The sequence below is a fragment of the Rhynchophorus ferrugineus genome, unplaced genomic scaffold (genome assembly GCF_030347505.1).
Source record: "Rhynchophorus ferrugineus isolate W39M unplaced genomic scaffold, kcgeb_rfMv2 rfM6, whole genome shotgun sequence".
NCBI classification, from domain to species: domain Eukaryota; kingdom Metazoa; phylum Arthropoda; class Insecta; order Coleoptera; family Curculionidae; genus Rhynchophorus; species Rhynchophorus ferrugineus.
Genome location: NW_027472585.1, coordinates 15,570,723 through 15,594,629, shown reverse-complemented (window position 1 = coordinate 15,594,629; position 23,907 = coordinate 15,570,723). Strand labels below are relative to the sequence as shown.

General features: G+C 32.7%; 1 protein-coding gene across 12 annotated transcripts in view; it reads right to left on the bottom strand.

Moving 5' to 3' along the window:
• The window catches only part of sv (paired box protein shaven), a 248,464-nt gene that overhangs the window by 47,708 nt on the left and 176,849 nt on the right, over positions 1–23,907 (bottom strand). For 9 of the 12 annotated variants that reach the window (XM_076407160.1, XM_076407158.1, XM_076407155.1 and 6 more), the window contains 2 exons: positions 21,046–21,211; positions 9,642–9,860 (listed from right to left, as the gene is read on the bottom strand). In XM_076407160.1, the coding sequence (XP_076263275.1) occupies positions 9,642–9,860; positions 21,046–21,211 (385 nt within the window). The remainder of the gene's footprint in view (positions 1–9,641; positions 9,861–21,045; positions 21,212–23,907) is intronic. The other 3 variants (XM_076407157.1, XM_076407168.1, XM_076407162.1) reach the window with 1 other exon arrangement.

Genomic DNA, 23,907 nt, shown 5'->3' with positions numbered 1-23,907 from the left:
TAAAGACAACCATATCTCAAGCCGAGACAAATTATGGTTATATTTCATGAACTGTGCTTTGCTTTGCTACCACATATTTGCATATATTCCAGAGCTATCTTTCAGAAACCACTGACTGCAAACCTTAAAAAATGCTCCAGGTAAAAAGGTTCAGCTGAAATAAAATAATTGCCAAAGTTGAAACCTATGTGGAATGCAAAGACAAAATATTCTAGGAAATATGTATAAAGAAATTAGAGGGGCACTGGACTGAATATATCACTTTTGGTGTATCTTGTTGAATAAAATTTAATGCTGCCTAAAAGTTGTTTCATTATTTATTCCCGGTAACGTACTGAAGGGTACCCCATTTAGAAGTAGTAATAGAGGACGTGAAGACAAGCCACGTACTAGGCATTCAATAATTAATTTTGACAACTACATAATATGGCATGTTCTTCACGATGTTCCTTTAACGTCTTCAGAAAATGATTTAAACTGTGTTGCATAATTTAGAGGAAACAATATAAATTTTAACATGATAATGGATTATCTTAATAATGGGTATTAATGGATTTTATACTAAATATTTTTTATTAAAATGTTGATTAGTTTATTTTAACACATATGCAAAAAAACATTTAAACACATCGAGAATTTAGGAAAGTATAGTAACGAGGATCAATTTTGGTTAGTACGGTGCATTTCATACTATAATTTATCCAATATCGACACATTCATACTAGCCAGCATTTTGATGGCTTGTGATGGCTTTGATTTGTGACCTTCTTGCTTCCTCATTACTCCAATTTTTATTCTGAGTGCGTTTTTACCGAAAAATAACATTCTATTAATTATCCAACATCAGGTTAGAGTACCCTGTACTCATAACTATAAGAAAATATTGATAAATTGAAAATATTATTAAGATTTTTATGTCAACAAGTGTGAACAATTTTTAACCAATATAAGAAATTGCTAATAGGATATTTAGTTTTGGAGTTTTGAAGCTATAGTTTAATGTTAACAGAAATAGTCTGTCTATTAATGAGTTTTACTTATGTGTGAAGTAACATATTTTTAAAAATTATTTTTGTATCATAAATATAAGAGTGAGTTTTTATTGAAGACATAAAAACGAAAGAAAATCTTTCGAATCTTCAATGCTGTTACAAGTATATTTTAGTTTGTCAGAAACATTATCAATGATCGAACTAATTATCTCGTCATAGTTTGTACTGCTTAATCGAAAATAGTTCTTTATTTATTTTATTTTTAACCACCTGAACAGGATAACAAAAATATAAAGAGAAACATTGTCATGAAGTTGTGCTTTTGTTCCCATTTAAAATGAAATCACCTAACCTCAGTGTAAATTCAGAGCCTCCCTACTCCTTCCCGTACCCCCGCCCCCGTCCAAATTAACCAACTTAAACTTCTAAGTGCTCAAATATCCTTTTCCTTTACGCCATAACTTTCCCACAAGTTAATTTGCCGGCGTACCGCAACTTTATTAATAATTTCCCGCGTCTTACCGCCCTTAATCCCCATAATTCGTCCCCGCCGATTCTCCCACGGCCCCCTCTCGCCCAACTGCCTCCACTCTTAAAACAATTTCCCCCACCCACGCCGGTCTGAGGGAGAATGCGCGGCAATCAAAGAGCGAGTGTATAAGATTCTTTCGATTCGCTCGAGTAACCCGTAGGGGTGTGACGCCGGGCTATTGGGGGACAGAGCAGTGTGAGGGGAAGGGGGACCAAGGGATTGACGAGAGGGAAACGGGGCGCGGGGTCGGGGGACGGGAGCGGTGAGTTTGATGTTCTGCTTTCCTTTATAGACCCCCTTAAAGATAGGTTTATGCCTCGAGTTATTGGTGTCTTACTCCTGGATATAACCGAAAGGTTTTATTGCTTGTCTGCTAAAGGTTGCCTTTTATTTTTTGTTTTACGTGCAATTGATCTGTTCTGTGTGTTTTTTTTTTGGTTTCGTTGATACATCAACCGAGTTGGTTAATATACTGAGGGGGAGTGTGTTTTTTTTTGGGAGGGGCTTTAAAGCGATCGAATCTGTACGCGACCAAACGTCAATCGTGAGCAAATAGGAGCGTAATAACGGCGTGAAGCTGAAAGGGGCGATGGTAACGATTTAAAAGGCTGAAATTGCACCGCAGTTACCGGTTAAATGCAAGCCCAAAAGCCATTCGCAGAGAAAGAGAGCTCATTGACGGAGAGTTAATGTCCGTGAAGAAGAAAGAGCTTTCGTTCCTCGGAATGCGTCTAGTCCCACTTTTATAACTAGAACTTTTCTATTATCTCGTAAAGAGAATGAAATTGTTTAAATTAAGTTTATTTTCAACAGACCAATAATAATTTTGTAAAAATCTTATACGAAATCACAAAAGAAAATCAACACTACTAGTTAATGTTAATAAATTTCATTTACAGGATAAAACTATTGATTGTTCTTAAAGTAAAGTCTTTTCTCTTTCGATAATATACAAACTTGTTACATTCGAGCTAATTGCTTATAAAAAATAACTCAATATGAAAAATATATGACTAAATATCAAAATAAAACTATGATTACTATAAATATGACTAATAAAAATCATAATTAAGAGATTTCACATTATTATTTAGTAGAATGGAGACTATTTTTAATGTTTCCCTGCAGAATAATAAAAATTATCAGGTTCCTAACCTTGCTAACTTTAGCATTCTTGACCGAAAGATGTAAGAAATTCTGGTCAATTTAAAGAAGAACTACCCCTACAATATAGTCCAGATCTGACAAAGAACTAATAAATATCAACTAATAACATTTTGATTGGAAGATAATATTTAAAAAGCATATAGTTAAAGATATCATAATATATAATATATCATAATATATAATAAACTTGAAAACTATATTTTATCGTTTAATTGAGTCTCACTATCATTTAATTGAGTCCAGAATATTGTTGATATACTAAGTGGTCATCTCCTAAGATTTATGGCCTTCAAGACCAATGATGATTAAAACAATGGTCTAATGAATGAATTGCGCTGTCACCCACATATAATCCAGATCTGTCCACTGGAAACTATTGGCTGTTTACATCCCTTAAAAATTGCTCCAGAGTAGATGTTTGGATGAAATGGAAAAGCCTAACTCCTTCTTGAAAGAGTTATTATATTATATAATATTTTAGGGTAACATATTTTATATTTCCTTATATATGTGTAGCATTGTGCGTTATTGCAAATTAGATGTTATATAATCAAGCTGGATTTACATTTTGGTCAATTTTAATAGTCGGCAAGGTACATTAAAGTCATAGTCATGGACGTATGTTACGATTTCAAATCTTTGAATTTCCGAAAAATATACTTCACCAGTCAGCTAAATGTATATGAAATTGAATTTCACGGATTGATAATTTTGGTAATATATGCTATAGAGGATAAGGAGGACCAAAGAAAAAGAAGAATAAAGAAAAAATATGAAACGGTGATGATAAAATACAGATACCAAATCTGGTTTACTATATTATCACGCCATTATCAAAAAAAAACTAAAAAATAAATACTGTATAATAATAGAATTATGTAACAAAAAAAAGAGACACAGAGAGAAAATGAACAGAAATTAAATTTTAAAAAATGAATAAAGCAAGAAAATAAAAGATGGAGGAACGATGGTTGCAAATGCGAAAGAGAAAATAGAAAGGTTCTCAGAAGCTTCGATACTACTTCATAGTGTTTAACATTTATTATAAAAATTAACTTCTACTTTTTTTTTTAAATATTCCTGCATGAATGATAAACTAGTCTATAAATCAATCTGCCTGCTGTATTTTGAAATAATTGGCTCAAATAAAATTATATCATACTGTTTAACAACTTGATTATTTCTGATCTTTATTTTAACTAATACAATCCTTAATTATGATTTTTTACATAAATTTTTAATATTTTATTAAACGTTTTTCAAGTTTAGCAAATAGTCGAACTGGTCATAGTTCACCTGTTGCTTATAGAAGTACATGATAAAACTTAAGTTGTCGTGAGTATGTTTAAAAATTTACTGAAGTTGAGAGATGATTGGCGAGAAGTTGACTTACTGAAGTTACTGAAATACTGGTGACTTCCTGACATAACATAACCAAAAAGTCGTCAATTCATTTAAATGTTGATTCCTACCTGGCGTATATACCAGATTTTACTACTCGTGATTACTTATTGTAATTTTTTAATATTATGTGAAACTGGGCTTCGAGTGATACTAAATGCCTTTCAACAATGGTAAAAACTGATAACTAATGATTAATTGTAGATAATTATATATAAATAAATGAAGCAAAACTTTGAATTAACAAAAAATACATATTTAGGGATTTTTTTGTTGAAACAAAAAAAACATAAATAGGAAACTAAAGCAAGATAGCTAGAGAAATAGAGCTAGATAGGAAAAAAAGGTTCCTCTATCTGTAACGATATCGAGTCAAAAGGTATACGGTGGCAAAGAAAGCGTTCAAGAGTGGATTCTGGGGAACGATGGAGACGCCGTTGGGGAGTGCGGGTGGCGGTGGAGGTGGCGAGACGAGGGGGGAGGTGGGTGAGCGCGTCCCTGCCTCTATCGGGGGACGACCAACGGGGGAGAAAATCAATAAGAGAAGAAAGTCGGTTCCGGAACGCTCGGCTGCTCCTCAGATTCGCGAGCCTCGATCACCGAAAGACCGCAAACGTAGACGACTAACGCACAGCATTTGCATAAACTTTCCGCCTTAGCAACATTCTTATTCTATGCCGGTTTTAAATCGTCTATTGGTTCGGTGCTCTCTTCTTGTCGCTCTATTTGCATCGTGGATTTACCACCACGAAAGTTTTCAACCAGATCAAGTCGTTGATCTTGTCTTTCAGTGGAGTAGAATTATTCCGGCGTTAACTGTAATTTTCCGTAAAAGGTGTTTCTTTCTAACAGGTCTATTAAGAAATTTGAATAGATATCGAATATATTTAAATTCAGATTGAAAATCATTTTTTGTATCTGAAACATTTCTATTGGGTTTATGGTCGCCCAACAACTACATTTGAACTATATTTAGAAAGTACTTTATACGAGTTATATAAAACACTTCTTAGGATGCAATGTTGCTTGATTCCGGTTTGGTTGGCGCAGTGGTAAAGGCCTTTTACTTTTCGAATCCTGCTGGCTCATGCTCGTAAATTTATGTTTGAGACTGTATAACAATTGTGATTCTCCTTAGACAAGAGTGCAAAATGCGACAAGGACGATTCCAGTCACTCCAGTAACCAGGCTGGGTAAGACTGGATGATTTCTAAGATAAAACCCTCGTTCTGATAAAATATATAATTCAGGATTCTTTCACATTGGTTAATATTTTATGCATCAATTTTTCGTATTATACGCCGGTTTTAAATTAATATATAATACAAACCTTCGAGTGTAGTGTAATGAGTATATTGGTGTATTTCTGAATTATTTTTACTTTAAATTCACCATCCCTGGTCTGCCTGTGAAATCAAATCTGTCCTGATAGCATATAGAATTCAGGAAATGCTTTATAAATTTATAAAATATATGATTTATAGTTTATAAACGTAATTGTTATGTTAATTGTTTATATTTAAATATGTGTAAAAATTGGCCAATAATTATTGAATAGAAGTGTTAAAGTAATATACCTTTCAACATCGTTTAAATGACAATAACCGAAAGCCTATTATCATATAATAATAATAAATAATAATTATATAAATTTTATTTTACTTGGTCTATATTTCTACGAGGACAGAATCATTATTATATGCCTGGCAATAAAAAGACAAATTGGCTGAAGGTTTAATGGATGGATAAATGATGGACTGATAATCAAGATAATCAGAAGATATTTCCATAGATATCATAATTTGTTTTATTAAATATCTGTAAACAAATTCGATAACGGGATCGTAAATCAGTAGTTTTAAGAGAGCCTTTGTTTCATCTATACAAGGGATGGTGAGCCTATGATAATTGGTATATCAGTGTAAGAAAGAAACATCTTTAATGAAATAATGATCTATGACTTTCCAATGAAAAGTATCATCATACAGCTAAATATACTAGAAATTGAATTTCACTGTTATAATTTTGGTAAGATATGCTATATAGAAGATGAGGAAGACCAACGGGAAATTAAAAGTAAACAGAGTACAAAGTACAAAGTACAATATGCATTATCATAAAAACTGCAGTATATAAAATAAAATAATATGAAAAAACATGATGAATCAAGAAAATTGATAAGAATGAAATTTAAAAAATGCATAAAACAAAAAAAAAGGTGGAGGACGATGATAACAAATGCAAAACAGATTATACGAGATGAAGGGTAACTGGTAAAAATGAAATAAGAATAGGCCAGATATTGCTTCACTACAAAGGATCTGAATGGTGGCTCTTAAGCAGGCCATTCTCTCATTGGTATTTGTATTCATAAATTATATAGATGGTAACAATTTTAGTTTAATCCACACCCAACTCTTTCTTTTTATATATAAATTGTCGACACCAATATTGAACCAGTATAGAATCATCCAGCTGCATTTTCATATCATCAATATCAATATTTTAATTGAAAGATCAGTTAAACAAATATTAAAAAATTATACAAATTATTTTTTAAACTGAGAAAATTTTTGTAACTGTCTGATGATATTTTTCAAGTTAAGGAAATAGTTAAACTAGTAAGTATTCGCCTGTTATTTGTTGTAATATGTTAAATCTGAGTGGTAAGCCTAAAGTATAGATGTAGGTTGTTTGTACATCTATATTGTAAGTTCAGTTTAAGTGAAGAAGACTGAAGAAATGAGCTTATTAAATTATGAGCTGTAAAGGGAGGAGGGGAAAGGTCAGTGAGGGTTTTGAAAAATAGGCCGAATTAATTTACCAACTTTTCAATTTTTCAAATAAAATTCAGTACAGTTCAAATCTAATTTGCGCAAATATTTCTCACTAATTTTTCGTACATATTATTTCCGGGTTCCGACATAAATTGACATGTCCAGCGATCAATCAGGGAAGCAAAATCGACGCGTTCCTCGTCGACGTAACTCGGTCCGGCCAAATGACCGAATCATTCAGCTCGACGCAGCCGTTCCGCACACCTCGCTGCTCTCCACCAAATAAATTAAACAATCAATTACATCAAAAACTAGTCCCCGGGGTCAAGGGTGCTCGAATTAGATCGCATCGACGCGTCTTTTGAATCCCCCAAGTGCCGTATGGCTATATTCGGCAGATTTCATTCCGTAGCCTGCAGGTCCCCACGGTAATGTATTAATCTCGCACTTTTTCGAACATACGGTTCTATCAGTGTTTCCATCTACGTTATTGTTCACTTCATCATCGGCGCGATAATCGTATGCTCGTTTGCGATCGAAGGGGCTGGTGCCTGTTTTGCATCAGCTAGAATTTCGATTGCCTTTATTTTATTACCATCTACAATTTTTATAGCAAATGTTTTCAGTTTTGCATTCTTGCATTCTATTAGTTACATTAAGAATTTTTATACAGTCATTGAAAATTCCTTAGTTTTTCGAACTTACTCTTTATTGATCAATTCATCAACCGTCAAGTCATCATCATTCATCAAGCCATTACGATTTTTAAAGTATTCTAGGAGCCATGGAGAGAATCAGTCTCCATCCTATTCTTATTATATGTGCGTTATTATTAATTGTTTCTTCTCATATTATTTATTTTTTGAATGTTCTTGAAATTTTTTTGATCTTCTGTTTTTTTCAAATCAATTAATGGTTATATTGTTTTTCCTATCTCGATCTTGTGTTTGATTTAGTAGCCTTTGTTCTATTTTATGTTTTATTTTATGGTGATAATGTTTTATGTAATCACTTTATTCTTTCTCTCTTTCTGCGTGTTTCTTCTCTTATATTAGAAGAAATTCTTCTTATTTCACTTGAATACATTCCGATAATGCCGTGAATCGCTGACGCATTCCAGTTTGATAGCATTATCAAATTTTCATGTAAAATTATAGAAGATGCATTTAGGTTGACTATTATTTCAAGCAAATTATTTTTATTGTTGTGAAGTTGATCAACAGGTTTCTCCGTCAAAAAAGCAGTCTCTAAATACCTCAAATTATTTTTCACCTATCAATTTCAAAATAATCAGGTTATAGTTTCACTGAAACTATTAAACTTGTATACTATTGGCTCAAGTAATATGAAATTTTTATAAATTATCTATATATACATATTATAAACAGTAAAAAATTAATACCAACATACTAGTTTTGGTTAACAAACATTCAACAATTGATCAGATGCACAGAACAACAAATCTCATTGAAAAAGTTTATGAAAATAAAAAAGTATGTCCAGTTATATTCTTAGATGTAGCACAAGCCTTCGATAATGCTCGGCACCACAGCCTAATTCATAAGCTACAGAAAATCTTACCGAAGCAAGCTGTTGACTGAACTATTAAGATCTTACATTAGAGCCAGAAGATTTAGAGTTAGGCAAGAGGAAGCCTACTCTACAATAAAAAGAGCTAAAGCACGTGAAACCCAAGGAAGTACATTGTGATCAATTCGTTACCTACTCAACATATGAGATATACCACAAACTGCGATTGTTATTCTCGGAGACAACAGTGAAGAACAGTCACAGGAAAATTACAACAGGCAAGTGACAATATAAATAATGGGACCCAAATCTGGAAGATAAAAATAAAATAAATATGTGCATGCGTAATTTGCTTATAAACAGACCGAAAAAATAACAATAACAGTAAATAACACTATCCATATGTAAACAACGCTATAGCTCTCTTGGAATTACACTTGACGTAATATTTCGCTGGAGGAAACGTGTTAAATAGAAAAGGAAAGAACTGTATTTGAAATATAGAATCTATTGATTAACTTTCAGAAGATCACAATCAGCACTACATAATAAATTACTGCCATACGAGCAAATGTTAGAGCCTATATGGACCTGCGGAATTCAATTATGGGGATGTTCAGTGAAAAATACTATAAATATAATTCAAAAGTCCTAAGAAAGCCGACTGTCACTCAAGAAATTGAGAGAACCACAAGAAGATATGAGAAGATCTTTATTATCATGTTAATATCGAAGCATTACAATTCTTAGGTAATACCAGACACATACTCAATACAATCAAACCATTTGATCTTGTGTAGTGTATATGCATAAACATTGTTAGACTACATAGTGACTTAGGACCGATGGATCCTCCTACATATATACCTAGATTTAAGTTATTTTAAAGACAAAATCTAGGTTAGTCAGCAACAAATATTATTACATTGTTACTAGTTGTAAATTTTAGGTTTTATTATTTATTAATTATTTTAGAAAAAAAAAATAAATGTAACATTTTATGAATTATAAATAAAAAATGTTCGTAGATTGAAATAAAATTATGTATTTAATTACATTTTAATTAATTGTTTGTATGGATTTGCTTATATACATATTTGTAGCAAAATAAGACATTATTTACAATTATTAAATGGCTTCACTGGACAATATGAAGTTAACACTTATAAAATAAGCGACCGTAAAGGCGAGGCAATTTGAATCACTATTGGATGCTACTGACGGCTGATAAGCAGTACTTACCTATTTATTGATGAAACACTAGGCACATTGTCTTGTGAGCAAATTCCTTCCGCCAGCAACCTGTCCCTGATCTCCCATGCGAACATGGTTGGATTCTCTCTCTTGTAATTTGCTATGGCATCAACGACCGGCGGCGTGGCCACTTTGGGTTTGGAGCCTCCTATTACCCCAGCCTTGAAGCTGCCCGTTTCGTAATACCTAGGACAAGAGAAGTTCGATCTATTAAATATTTGAAGATTCTGTTGCTGTATAAAAAGTAATATAATTTTCTGTACAAGTTTACGTGGTTATTATTCAGTTTTTTTGGGTAAATAACATAGAAATGTGATCGTTTTAAAGTTGTTCTCTTTAGTCTATTATGAGACAAAGTTGATTAACTTTGAAATCGAATTTCGACCACAGGGTGACCACTAGTATTAATTATTGCTGATGAAAAGTTCCAAAACACATTAACTTATTCCAACGAAATAGGATTTTAAAATATGTTTTATTGACCCATCCCTCAATCCCATAGTTATCAATAATTCATCTTACGACTGATCGTAAACAAAAACCATATCCATTCCCGTCCCATTGCTATCGTTCGCGGACGTAGTCAGCATTAAATTGAAACCATATGTATACAACAATATAAATGCATCGGTTTTTTAAAAGGCTGTAAAACCCACCGTATAATAAATTACTGACAAACAAACATATTTGAACCATTCTATTGTTAACTGAGCATGCAACTAAAGCTTTGCATTTGGCGGTTTGACGTTAACCGAACCTGATATGTATCTGCTACGGAATAACATAAGACATTGCGGCGTTATATCACATGATAAAATTTTATTTAATGGCGACGTACACGACCTACGTTCGAATGAATGAAAGTGGACGTTCTGATTCACTTTTAACAATGCAGATTGGTTTATAATCATTTGTTGTCCTGCTGGCTGCTGGTTAAACATAATGAGGTCGTTTTGAACATCATTATTATTACAGTTCAACATTAAATAACAACTAAGTGATTAGTACGTTAAATTAGCTTCAGATTTCTTTATGTTGTTCAATAAGTTTTGTCAACCGATCAGATTTTAAGGTTAAAAATTAAACTTGCACTTTACACAGTATTTCAAAATTATTGATTAACCTTTGTAACCGATATATGTGAAAGGAAAAGATAATAAAATTCCTCATAACCTTTGGGAAACTACTGAAGTTATAGTTACCTTATCTAATAAAATACATGCAAATCTTTAAAACGCTCAACTAGATGATAATAATGACCAACAATTGAATATCTGGAATTAAAATCTCTTGATTCTGTTTACTATTTTCATATACTCACTCCGTTATATGTACTACCTCAGATCCTTATTAGAAGATTGGTAATGGTCCCAAAAATCATATGAAAGCAATATGAAGAATTATAATTCTCACAGAAACATATGAGAACGAAAATGTATTTATTACAAAAATATCACTTTCCTGTTAGATTTTGCTTTGGGATTGCTATTAATAAAGGTTAAGCAAAGTTTGAAAGTAGCTGATGTGGATTTTAATAATGTCGGATATGTTATTTCCAATATCAATTTTAAGCGGCATATTCAAGAATCTGCTCACGTGAGGAATTAATTGTTCTTTATCCAAACAATTGAAACAATAATATTGTATACAGAGAAGCGGTGAATATTTATGTAAATGTAAGATCATCATATGTAATAGAAATGTTATTATTTAAAATTAACATGATAGATGATATTTTACATATGACAAATATGGTAATATATATTTTAAAAGAAAACAAATGTTTCTTAAAAGTTTTTCAATGCCACTATAGTATACCTTATAGGCAACGTGGAAATATGTGTAACAGCTGACTCATATGCCAGATTTACTGACCTCAAAAAAATACCTGAAATACCAGGTATACCTGACGTATTGAAATACAATAAAAGTTGACGTATGAGTATGACAATGACAACCATACACGAAATATAAAATCACTTTCAAAAACCTAACAGGATTAATTAAAATCAATTTAAGCCCAATCCAGTACATTAATGGATACAATAATAAAGAAATGCCAAATAACAAGTTATATAAAGGTTATTAAAATATAGAAACAACCAAGAGAATAAAAGCAAAATGAAAGTTGTAATGATAGGATATATTATGAAATTTATTATATATATATATATATATATATATATATATATATATAAATGTGCAGCGCAATAAGTCAACTTTATTCTTAAAAATAAAAGAAATATACAAGCAGTAGAAATGAAATATCTGAGAACAGCCAGGGATATAAAAAGATGAAAAGGATGATTGGTAAATATATTAGGAAGAATCTCAGTATTCAACATAGAAAGAAGAGATAGTTAGTGCAGATACTTATAGTGTATAGATGACACAACGCAAGTAAAGAGAGTAACCCAAGAGAACCTGCGCTGATTCTATTGGGTAGATAGTATAAAAGAGAGGAAAAATGTTTGCCGAAGCAAGAAGACTGTATATAGAGCAAGAGAACTCAGAAGACTGGTGACACAGGATGGTTTTTGTAAAATATATTATCAATATGTCATCAATGTAAATATATGAAAAAAATAGGTATATCTGTGTAGGAAGTATTGCGAATAATGCACTGAAAGCAACTGATAAAGATAAAAGCAAGATAGGAACAAGAAGTAGATATGAAATACCTTAGAAGATAGATATAGATTAAAGATATAAGAAAAGTTATCAATATTGAACCAATGGAAGGGTATATAGGAAGGAGAACATTAGTTTGTGGAGGAACTTACAGCATATAGGGGACATAGGTCCTGGGTAGTAAGGACGGTGGGGTGAAAGAGCACAGGGTGGCCTAAGAGGAGATAAAAGTCCCTGGGAAAGCAAGAAGACTGAGCAGAAACAGAAAAAATGGAGGGAATTTGTATACGTAGCAAGAAAAAACTGATGCTCTAATGCTCATTATGAGTCGAAAATCAATTACCCGATAACCAACTCATTATCGGAAAAAATTCCGATAATCGTTACCCTTCTAGTTACTTAAACGAAACTGAGTCCTATAAGCGACCGTTAAAATTCCGAAATCGGCTTCGAGCGAACTAACGAAGCCCCAGCGACAGCCCGGAATGGTTACACCGCTCGCGTTTCGGCTACCTCCTACCAATTAAAAGTTTCACGGAGAGAGAATCATAGTGTACTGAACTAATTTAAACTCGGCCTTTGATTGTCAGTTTACCAATCGTGCCTAATCAGATTGTAAACAGATATTGTTCGACCAGATACGGATCGGATTCTCGTAGATCTAATTAAGGATGGTCGCACACAAAAAAGAAGAGCCGAAAGCCGTGGCGGACGCTTTTTGAAATACAACAAAAGTGGTCGTCATCGGAATTAAACTGAAACCGATCATCATCCTGGGAGATAACACGAGTGAGGACCGTTCATGAGGTGTTTTTAAAGAAAGGTGTTGAGAACTGTTTTATACTTGTTCGTAAATTTTTTTTTCACGTCCAGTGATTTTCATGACAGCCAAGTCAAACTACGTAAATAAAAAGTGTATTTTAATCGTCATTTTTAATTAAAAAAAGAAATTTATTCATGTATCTACCACATTTTACCTACTTTTGCATCCTTTTCATTGCACGCAAATGCCTGGAGACTGTTATTCATCAATCAAAATGTTTCAAAGTTCATTGAGAATTTGAACTGTTTCTTTTTTGCCCAATGATATTGTTTTCGAACAATTTCTGGTCCTTTAAATCGTTTTCGAGTTGTTGATTATTTATAGAATATAATGGAGGATCACCAAAATTTTTAGAATTATTTTTTGGCTTAGGCAGCAAAACGCAAAAAATTGCAATTTTAGGATCATAAGTAACAACATAACACTAAATGTTTTTTGGTTCGTAAATAAAGAATGTTCATGATTTTCTATCCTTTGAACGAAGAATTTCATAAAAAAATATTAAGTTTAATTGAACTAACAAAATATAATCACGGATCAATTGAGAAGGACAACGGTCAATACACAAGAGTTGCGAAAACCACCATAATTCCGAAGCATTGAGAGAAACCCTTCAAAAAAACGTTTCGAATTTAAGTACACGCTCATAAAGATAGTGAACAGCAGAACTGACAGATTTTTTTCTTATATGCACTTGGTATAACTAAAAAACCGTTATTAATATTCTTGATTTTGATAATGGTTTAATAGCAAAATGGAATTATACTAGCACTTGTATATTACACTTATTGGAAAGCGGTCAAACAGCCCATTTAGCACTCAAGCTGTCATTGAAAGTGGAAACTAATGACTCTAACTTGCCAAAGTATGATCATAAACTGATGAATGCAATATGGCACGCAAAAAATCTTTGGATGCATAGACAAACGTAGACGTAGACGTTTGTTTTAGTACTGAAATTTTAATAATAATAGGTGTCTAAAATAAATTTCATTTATTTCGATTCCGTTCAAATTAATTTCGCGCTTCGTGTAGCTCGTCAGTTTGACTATATCTTCAACTTGCAGCATTGCAAGTTCCATAACCTAAGTTTACCTAAGACCTAAGCATGGTATATGGTTTAGAATATCATAAAGTTCACCCAACAAACTCAAAACTGGAAATTTGTTAGATAAAAATAGATAGAAAAAAAGATAGAATCGACTGTGGACTAACAAATAAATAAATCAATTTTTTGGTTGATAATTATTGACCAATACAGCTAATAAATGATATTTTTAACGACGAAATTTAAATGTAAGTTACACTCTTTTTAAAACACTTTTCTCCGCAATTTTTATTTCCGTAACAACCCTCTATATAGTACTAGATCATTAAAAAAAACATCTATAAAAGTCCCGAGCCTAACACATAGATGGCGCTGGTTTTATTTCATTCACCACTTTTTCCCTTAGTACTAACCTTCAAAAGAAAGTTTTAAAATTTAATGATATTCCACTCATAAGTTTGTGAGTTATTGTGCTAAGACTGAAACTAATTTTGTTATTTTCAAAACAACGCATCAAAATCAATTTCGTGTTTTAATTTTACGCTGTTCCTTGATGGGAAAATATATCGTTCAAGCGAAACAATGGCTTAAAAAGTGATATAAGGACTCCGCTGCATCAGAAACAACAATAAAACGTTAGTTTGCTGACTTCAAACGTGATCATGGAGACACCGATAATGCATAACGCAGTGGATGTCCAAATTAGGTCCGAACACCAAAAAAACATCACAAATCGTTTTGAATGATCGAAAAGTGAAGTTGCGTGAGTTAACCGGAATTTTCGCCCGAGACTTTTCAGGCCATGTGTTATAGAGTAATATGTCAAAACTAACGAATTTATCGGTTAAGTTAAGTTGCTTCAGAGTAGTTCAGATTGACATCTCGCATTTCGACCAATAACTATCGCTGATTAAAGTACATGCAAGCACTTTTGTACATTAAATATAATAAGAAGCTTTCATTCTTATTAAAATCATGTTATATAGAGATGATCCCTCTTGTAATTTCACCCCTATTGGCTGCTAATCCATCTAGGCCACGTGCGGCTCCACCAAAGCCGTATACGAACACGATATATCCATAAACAGACCGCAAGTTCTTCAGTAATCACATTATAAGACAAACACGGTGACATCGTATATAATATTTCGGAATAATATGGAGCTATTTTGTCGGGAGGAAGCGATATTTCTGATTCTGTTTTTTCCATTCTTCCACTCCGGGATCCACCCCTTCGTATTTATCAAATAAAGCTCCGAAATTTCTGGTCCCTACCCTTAAAACGGAAGTGCATTAAAAAAGCCACAATGCGTGGACATAGGTTCGTTTTAATCCCCCCCAACTGCGAAAAATATGACAAATATCTGAAATATATTTCGCTCTCGTGGGAAGCATCATATATTATTTTATTATTTTGAAATATATCGTTTTTCGTTTCCTTTAGAAAAATGCTTTATTTTGTTTAATAATCTATTATTAATCTTATTAACTACTGTATTATTATTTTGTGAATTTTATTTTACATTATAATACCTTAAAATAATAAAAAGGGGGACTGAATGAGAATACAATGAATGAAAGAAAAAATAGTTAGATGGTGCCTGGCACAATCTTTTTCTGGATAGAATAGTAGCAGAAAAAAACGGGAAAGCATTACCAGCAGGTCGCGTGATCCTGTTAGCTTCGCCATGCCGGATTCAGGGGAGGATAAAACTACTGGGGGTCGAGGGGGTGGCAGGCAGGCGAATAAAAGGGAGGTTCCAGGATAAACTTTGAGGAAAAATCAAGATCTGAGAATAGGGCTTTTTTACTGTTTAAACAGTTTTATCGTTGTTGGTTGTTACTGTTTAAAATAAGAAAACAAAATAGGTTGGGGGAAAATAATTTAGTTTTTTTGTTCATATAAGAGCGAGAAATCCCATCTGAAGAACTGAAACTGAACTCATGTGAAAGTACAAAAAATATACTGGTTTTTGGATAGATATTTAGTGACGTCAGCATATAATAAGCTATCGCATTACCAATAAGTGTTGAATCTAGTGTGGACTTATAGTGTTCAACTCTGAGGTTGCATTAAGCAAAGTAATAGAAATATCATGCAAAGATTCCAAAATAAGGTACTGCGAGGTATCGTTGGTGCTCTATGGTACATTTTAACGACAATCCGAGTGTAGAAACGGTCGATAACATTATCAGAGATTATGGCCAAAGACATGAATAAATACTTAATAGGTACATCAATGTTTAAGTTTCCAGTTTCTAGATAATGATAGCTTTGTTCCAACATTAGTGAGAATAAAACCATTTCATTTAGTTCAGTGAAATTGTAAGTAAAATTCTGAGCACGTTTGTAGCAACTGCTACGACCCTTTAGGACACCACGAATTCATCTTCATCACGTTCAAAGGTTGCTGGATTGATACCATACGGTTCCCGGCTATAAAAGACCACTACGACGATGTCCCGCTCTCTTTTCTCTTTTTCCCTACACCATTGTACCTGTACCACTTCCATAGCGCTTCCGTACTTCCTTTACCTAACCTAATACCCTGTCCATTCTCCCGTCGATCATATGTATCATTTAACATCGAAATAAAGAAGTTTTTGTTCAAACGGCGTTTTCAGTTCAAGTGAGGATAAAAACAAATAGCTCATTAGTGTTAATTTATTAGATTGCTATAATAAATAATAATTAAAAAACTATATATGACGATTTTTAATTTGTGTAAAGATAAAAACCGATTAGGGTTGCGTGGCACTGAGAGAGCCACAATCTACCCTTCCAAATTCGAAATAATTCAATCCAAAATTGAAAGCAGCCTCGTCCGCAAATTAATAAAGCCGAGGGCTGGAAACACTTCGGTCCTTAATGATGAAAATATGAAAACGTCACGCCTACGACTCTCTCCAGCCGCATACGTCGCCGCTAAGTGAATCAAATGTTTTCAACATAACCTGATTATTCTTGTATATTAGCCGGAATGATATCATAAAGGGACTTGCGACAGTGCGCCCCGGGGGAAAGATGGTGTATATCCTAGAGGATTAGTGGGAGAGGATCCCTTCGCGCCAGGGTGGTATTCGGTAAAATCCTATTGAGATTTGAGATTGTAATAATTAAACTGGTGTTTTATCTTTTTATAATATATAATATAATAGAATAACTGTACATTTTTGGTACGATTACTACGGCAACATATACTGTAAGTTAATCTAAAAACGCTTAGAATTTTCGTCATTGCTAGAATATTGTAATACTACTTCGATATGAACATCCTTCTATTAATAGGAAATATTAGGTAAAGTTTTTAAATGAATCCATCAGGCACTGTCCGTGCTTTATTGACAGATACACAGAAACAGAATTTTATATTTAAATATTACAACTGCCTTTACATTTAATCACAAGTATAAATTACGTTAAATAAAAAAACAAACGTGCGTTACCAAGATGGCGTTTGATGAACTAAAAGGAAATAGGATAACTAGTTGGAAAATCATGTAATTAAAAAAAATTAAGTTGCTGATAAAGGTGAAAGTACAAAAAATGTACTGGTTATTGGGTAGATATGCAGTCGTGTCAGTATATAAAAACTTTTGCTTTATCAACAACTCATGAAACCAGTGTGGTCTGCTGGTGTTCAACTATGGGGTTGCACTAGTAAAGACAATAGAAATATCATACAAAGATTTCAAAACAAGATACTGCGAGGTATTTTTGATGCTCTATGCTACATTTGTAACGACAATCTCCACAAGGACCTGAAGGTAGGAACTGTTTATAATGTTATCAAGGACTAATGGCATTGCAGCAAATCATCAGCAGCACCAGCACATCAATTTTGAGATTCTCCAGTTCCTAGATAATGATGACTTAGTCAAAGGATTAAAGAGAGTGTAATCATTTGATGTAGTTCACTGAAGTTATAAGTGAAACTCACTGCACATTAAAAACAGCGACATGGATGACGACAAACCAACTGTCTATCGTAGAATTGGTACTTTGTTATTTTGTAATATTAGCAAATTGGGATAAAAACAGACAGTTTAATAGTATTAGTTTTCTATATCGCTATAATTTCTATTTTATGATTGTGAATTAATTTTAAGATATCTGTAATTATATCCACTTGCATTAGTTTTATCATTACACTTTATTTTATATTGTGTGTTGTTTTACTGAAGTGACTGAAGTATTACTTTTTAAAAAGCAGTGCTGTTGTAAGTGTTCCAGAGCTGCTGTTAAACATAATCTGTCTATCAAAATGCATGTTTGTTCGGATGTTTTGGAAATGCTCATTATTATTCAACTGACAACCAGTTATAAAGACGAAAATAGTCATGAGGAATATTTTCACTATAAGTATATAGTATATATGACTCATGTAAAGCAACCAACAAGGAAACTTATCTTGATGCATTTCTTAAAATAAGCTTACTCACTTCATGTGAAAAAGACTCACAGAAAATTAACTACACAGCTCATTTTTTGATGCTGATTGGAGATTTAAAAGCTGTTTCCATGGTCTTTGGGCGATTAATATGTGAATTAAGACAGTAGAATAATGGATTAAATCATTTTATGTTCTGGAAAACAATGGCCGGTAAGGAAAATTTTAACACCCTAAAGTAGAACATATTATATAAAGCTGCAGTATACTTGAAATGATATTTCCTTCCTCACTATATATACTTAGATGGGATTAATCAAAAAAAAATTGTCCAAGTTTGTAATATACATGGTGATTGTTTAAGATATTTCTGTAGATAATTTCTGATATGAACGAAATTGGAATACTAGAAATTGAATAAATTGGTGTTTGATTCCAACATAAGGAAATGAGACTCGAACATATTTGAAGTTGTGACTTTATGGGCGATCTCAACACTATTTATATTCTTATTGTGGCTAATCTCACAGACACGTTCAAAGTTCTTGGTTGTCTGATGAATATTACAGTGCATATTATTCACAATAATTTTTTCCTGAAAACTTAGGTGATGTGAATTATTTCATCGGTAAATAAGAGAGATGGGGAAACTTCAGGTATTAGATAATATTTTAAACTTATGGAAATATCTAACTTCACTCGCTGTACTCTTCAAAAATTGTACTTGAGAATATATGCATGGATATAAAACACATGGTTTAAGAACTTAGTAACAATTGCAATTTTTAATATGACTAAATTAATATGTCATAGAATAATGTGACGAGGTGTACTACAGATATGAAATATGGAATAGTGAATCCTTTAAAAATAATTCACCATAAATTACCATATTAGGGTTACCAGCTATGGAGAGAGCTACAATCTAGGCCATAACAACCTACAAATCAACATAAAGACGCGAAACAACTTAATACAATTAGACTAAAGCTTTGTTTATTTCTCTTAGAACCTGCCAATATTTATGAAGATCCGTCTCTGGCTCTATACAGCGATACCAAACAGGCACATCAAATTATTGGCGGATATAAAACAGAGACACGTCATTTCGCGGATGTGAAAGTTATTTCGTTGGAATATCGGGGGGAGACTGGTCCCGAGACTTATCTGAAACAGATTCGAATTTTTACTGGTGTCACAGGGACGCCCCCAACGCCCAGTCGTTGATCTCTACTGGTCTCGGTTAAGCTAAATGAGCGGTACCCGCCAGATAGGTGCATCAGATATATTTTGCACGTGTTAAAACGGAACAGGATTCAGAGAAGATCAAAGGGCGCTACGTACTAAATAACGTTTTTACGCATCGTTATTAGCATCACACATGTACAGTTTAGTGTATAATAGATCTATTCAGTATTATTTTTATCCTGGCTTTCCAAATGCAGTACTATTTATAAATATACGGCACAAGATGAACTAATTTGTACCGAGAAAAAATGTATCTTTGTATTGTAAATTGAGACGTATTAAGTTCCAAGGATTGAGGATGAAGCGAAGTGAGAAGCTAAGCTTTTATAAATGTAAATGTTTGAAGAAGTTATTCTGCCAGCTAAGAAAATAGGGTAATTATAATATGTCAGAGAATGTAGGGTGATATTAATATTTCTATTAAAAGTATTGCCAAATCATTGTCATCATCAAGGCATCAGCAACAATTCATATTCCAGATATTTCATATCCTGATGACGACCATTGTAAATCAAGTTGCAGTCGAAGCGCATGGAGTAGCAGAAAGAATATGTAAAAAATTTAACTTTGATAAGCAAAGTTTACTGAAAAATGTTCAAATATCCAAATCAGTAACTCTGAGTGCTATGGTGGTAATGAAAATTGATTTTTTACGTTTTTAAAAATTATAAAATAGTGTATACTAAGCACTCTATACAAAAGTCTATATTTTTTCAACACCAATAATGGGATATTTCGTAGTATATTCAATGAGATGTAATAATTTTGGAGCGTAACTTATAACTCCAATTTCAACTAACTTAGACAGTAAATCTAGACAGTAGATTGTTTATTGGACCAAAGATTATTTAAAATTTAAATATATTTTTGTTTTTAAATCTTTTTTGGTTGTTAAATAGTTTACTAAAGGGGTAAGCAAGTAATAGAGTCGAACACTGAGTGAAGCAACTTTGCATTACCATATTTTCTATTCTTAAAGTTAGAACATATATGTGTAAAATTGACATCAAACTTTTGATTCGAATTAACTAAAAACACAAATTTGTGGGAAATTATTGAAGATATGGTAGAAATAGATTAGGTTCTTATTCCTCATATCATCTTGATTCGTTGGTAAATGCTCTTTGTTTCTGAAGGAATATATATGATTGCAGCTTCACGCATTATTTTATTTTCAATTTCGATAAATGTATCTGTGTTAAAAATATGTTTAATGACAAAGAACTAGAAAAAAAACATTCATCTTATTACCTAGATAATATTTTTGACACACATCCATGCGATACCCTCAACTGTCTGGATATATCACAAGGTCGGACACCGTTGTGGGCTAGTTCCACGATACGCTGTCGCACTACGTCGGGAAGAGGTCTGCCGTTAACAAAAACGCCACCCAGTTGGTTGACGCCTCCATGACCTAAAAAGAGAAGAAGAAGAAATTAGATTAGTCTAATCAAGTTACTTACATCTTGATGTAATTTGTTAGCTATTGTAATCTTAATGGCCGATTCAACCATCTATGAAATGTATGGTGTTTTAGATGATTCAGTAGCTTCGATTCATGTATTTTTTGGAATCCTAGAGCTACACTATTGCTTATTTCGTAAAGCACGCCATGTTTTCGCCAATTTCCCTGAATTTAAATTTATCGTAAAAACTGTTAATTGTGTTTCCTGGAGTTTCAATCTATAAAGGAATATTGTTCCTCAGTAAATATACCGGACACCGTCGGTTCATATATTGTTATAAATAAGAATGATAGAACCTATTTTATCAAAACTGATTATGGTGAATGGTGATGAGAAATGGCAACGATCGAAGGATATTGACTTGAGAGTGAGTTATTCATCAACTGCTAATCTTTTGGATCTCTCGAATCGTATATAAACGCCGGAAAACACTTAATTAATTAAGTGTTAAGCTGTCTGAAAGTTCTTAGAGAGCTTGCGATGCGATTTTGTTCAATAAGTCTTGCTATTAATTGTCTTCGATCTTTTTTGGTACACACATTTAAATCGCCGAAATCAGCAGTGTCATTATAAGTTTATAAATGCGTTTGATGGTTTTTGGCAACATATTCCTTCAGATCAAGCACCGGAAGTAATGAATGTTGAATATTAAATTTCCATGGAAGTTCCATGGTTGAAGTGTATTTATTCAAAAAGTTAATAATACTTGTAGCGACCTTGAGGCATGTCGAATTTTACATCGTGGAATAACGTTCTACAATATACCCAGAAATATAATCCCAGATGTTGATCACGGGCGGGGTGCCAGCAGCGCCAACTAGAACCCGATAACGAATAGACCCCGAGACGTTTATCTGGGATGTTATTGAAGGGTATTTCCATTCATTCAGTGCTCAACCATCGTTTGGTTTAGACTTGCTACCATCGACTGCCCAAGCCTCGTCTCCAGCTGCCATCCGTTTTATTATCTAATTGTATTTTTCACATTTTTTTATATAGCCAATAAATAACGGTCACATAATGTAAACACCATTGTTTCATTTAGTTTTACCTCCATTCATCGAGCCACATCATTTACCCTAAATACTAAATGGAAAAAATAGTAATATGCTTTTTCACCAACAGACATCACTGATTAAAATACATGGAACGACCTGATATAATATTAAAGAATATATAATAAAGGAAATAAGAACAATATTAATATACAATAACACGTCTGATGCAGTAATTTCAAATGTTGCATAATGTATTTATTAAATTTCCTTGAAAAAAAACCAACGTTTCTTGTATTAAAACAACTCCCTACCATTAATTTACGTAAATTTAAGATTGTCTTAATAATACCCAGTTGGTATCATTAAGTTTTAAAATCGTACTTTAATGAACCTATAAATATATACTTTTTCTATACGGTTTCGAATCATTTAGGTTACGGTCAGGCTCCAACCAAAACACGGCGACTTTACGAAAACGCTGCAAAATGTCCCAGATAGCCGATAGAATTTTTCAAAAAGGATATGAAAAAAACCCGCGCGCATACAGAACTATGCCCGAAATTGGATTAAAAACGAAAACGCCGATTGTGAAACGCTAATTGCGACTAACGGTAACGGCCATATGAAGTAAAAACAATAAAAACCGAACTTTATAACGTCTAACCTCAAAGTTGATTGATGCGAGACGGTTTATAATATTCGGTAGATTAAATTCTGACCGAAATACATTATGTTAAACAAAATATTTCTATTAGCAAACGAAAATAATTCGGTTACAGTTAGAAACATTTCTTTCGTTATAAAAATTAGACAAATTAGACCGGCCTACTTGATAATGCCCGTGATATTTAATAGATATTCTTCTTTTTTTAACGACATTCTTGTTATTCGATCATACTCGTACACTACCGTTCAAAAGTCTAGAAACAAGAAGGTAATATGAAAAACTACAAAACGATTAACAATTAGTTAAATATTTGATTAATATTGGTTAAACATACTTAGTACAAATTTATTAGTCTTTTTAATAACTTATTTAAGCATTTGGAATTCTACGAAGTTTCTACGATACTAATTTGATATAATGTAATAGTCATTTCAATACTTTCAACATTTCTTTGTATATTTTTGTTCTATATATCCCTAAGATAATTTTGACGAATGTTTATCATTGTCTTGTTGTAAAACAATACTTCGATTAAGTAGATTCACTCCAATAGGAGGCATCTGAGTTTTCCTGAAGTATTCCGAGATGGCCTTTAAATTCAGCTTGTTTTTTTTATCAATTTTAATCATATGACCGGACCTATTATTATCAAAACATCTCCAAATCATCACGCTACCATCATCATTGGTAGAATACGTAGCTGAAACTATTTACTTTTTACTGATGACAACTAAAAAAAGGAGTTTTAAAGAGCAGTATATAGAAAATCATATAGAAAACGTATTATGTTGGTTATATGTTATAAAAATCGGCTTACATGCCAACAATCTAGCGTTTAGTTTAAGAGGTGTACTTATTTTAATGAAGCAGCATTTGGTATTAAATCAACTCAAGTTGGTATCCTAACCAAAATTATAATAAAAACATTAAAAAACAATATTGAAACAAATTGTAATTTTGTTATAGATTAGCATCATAT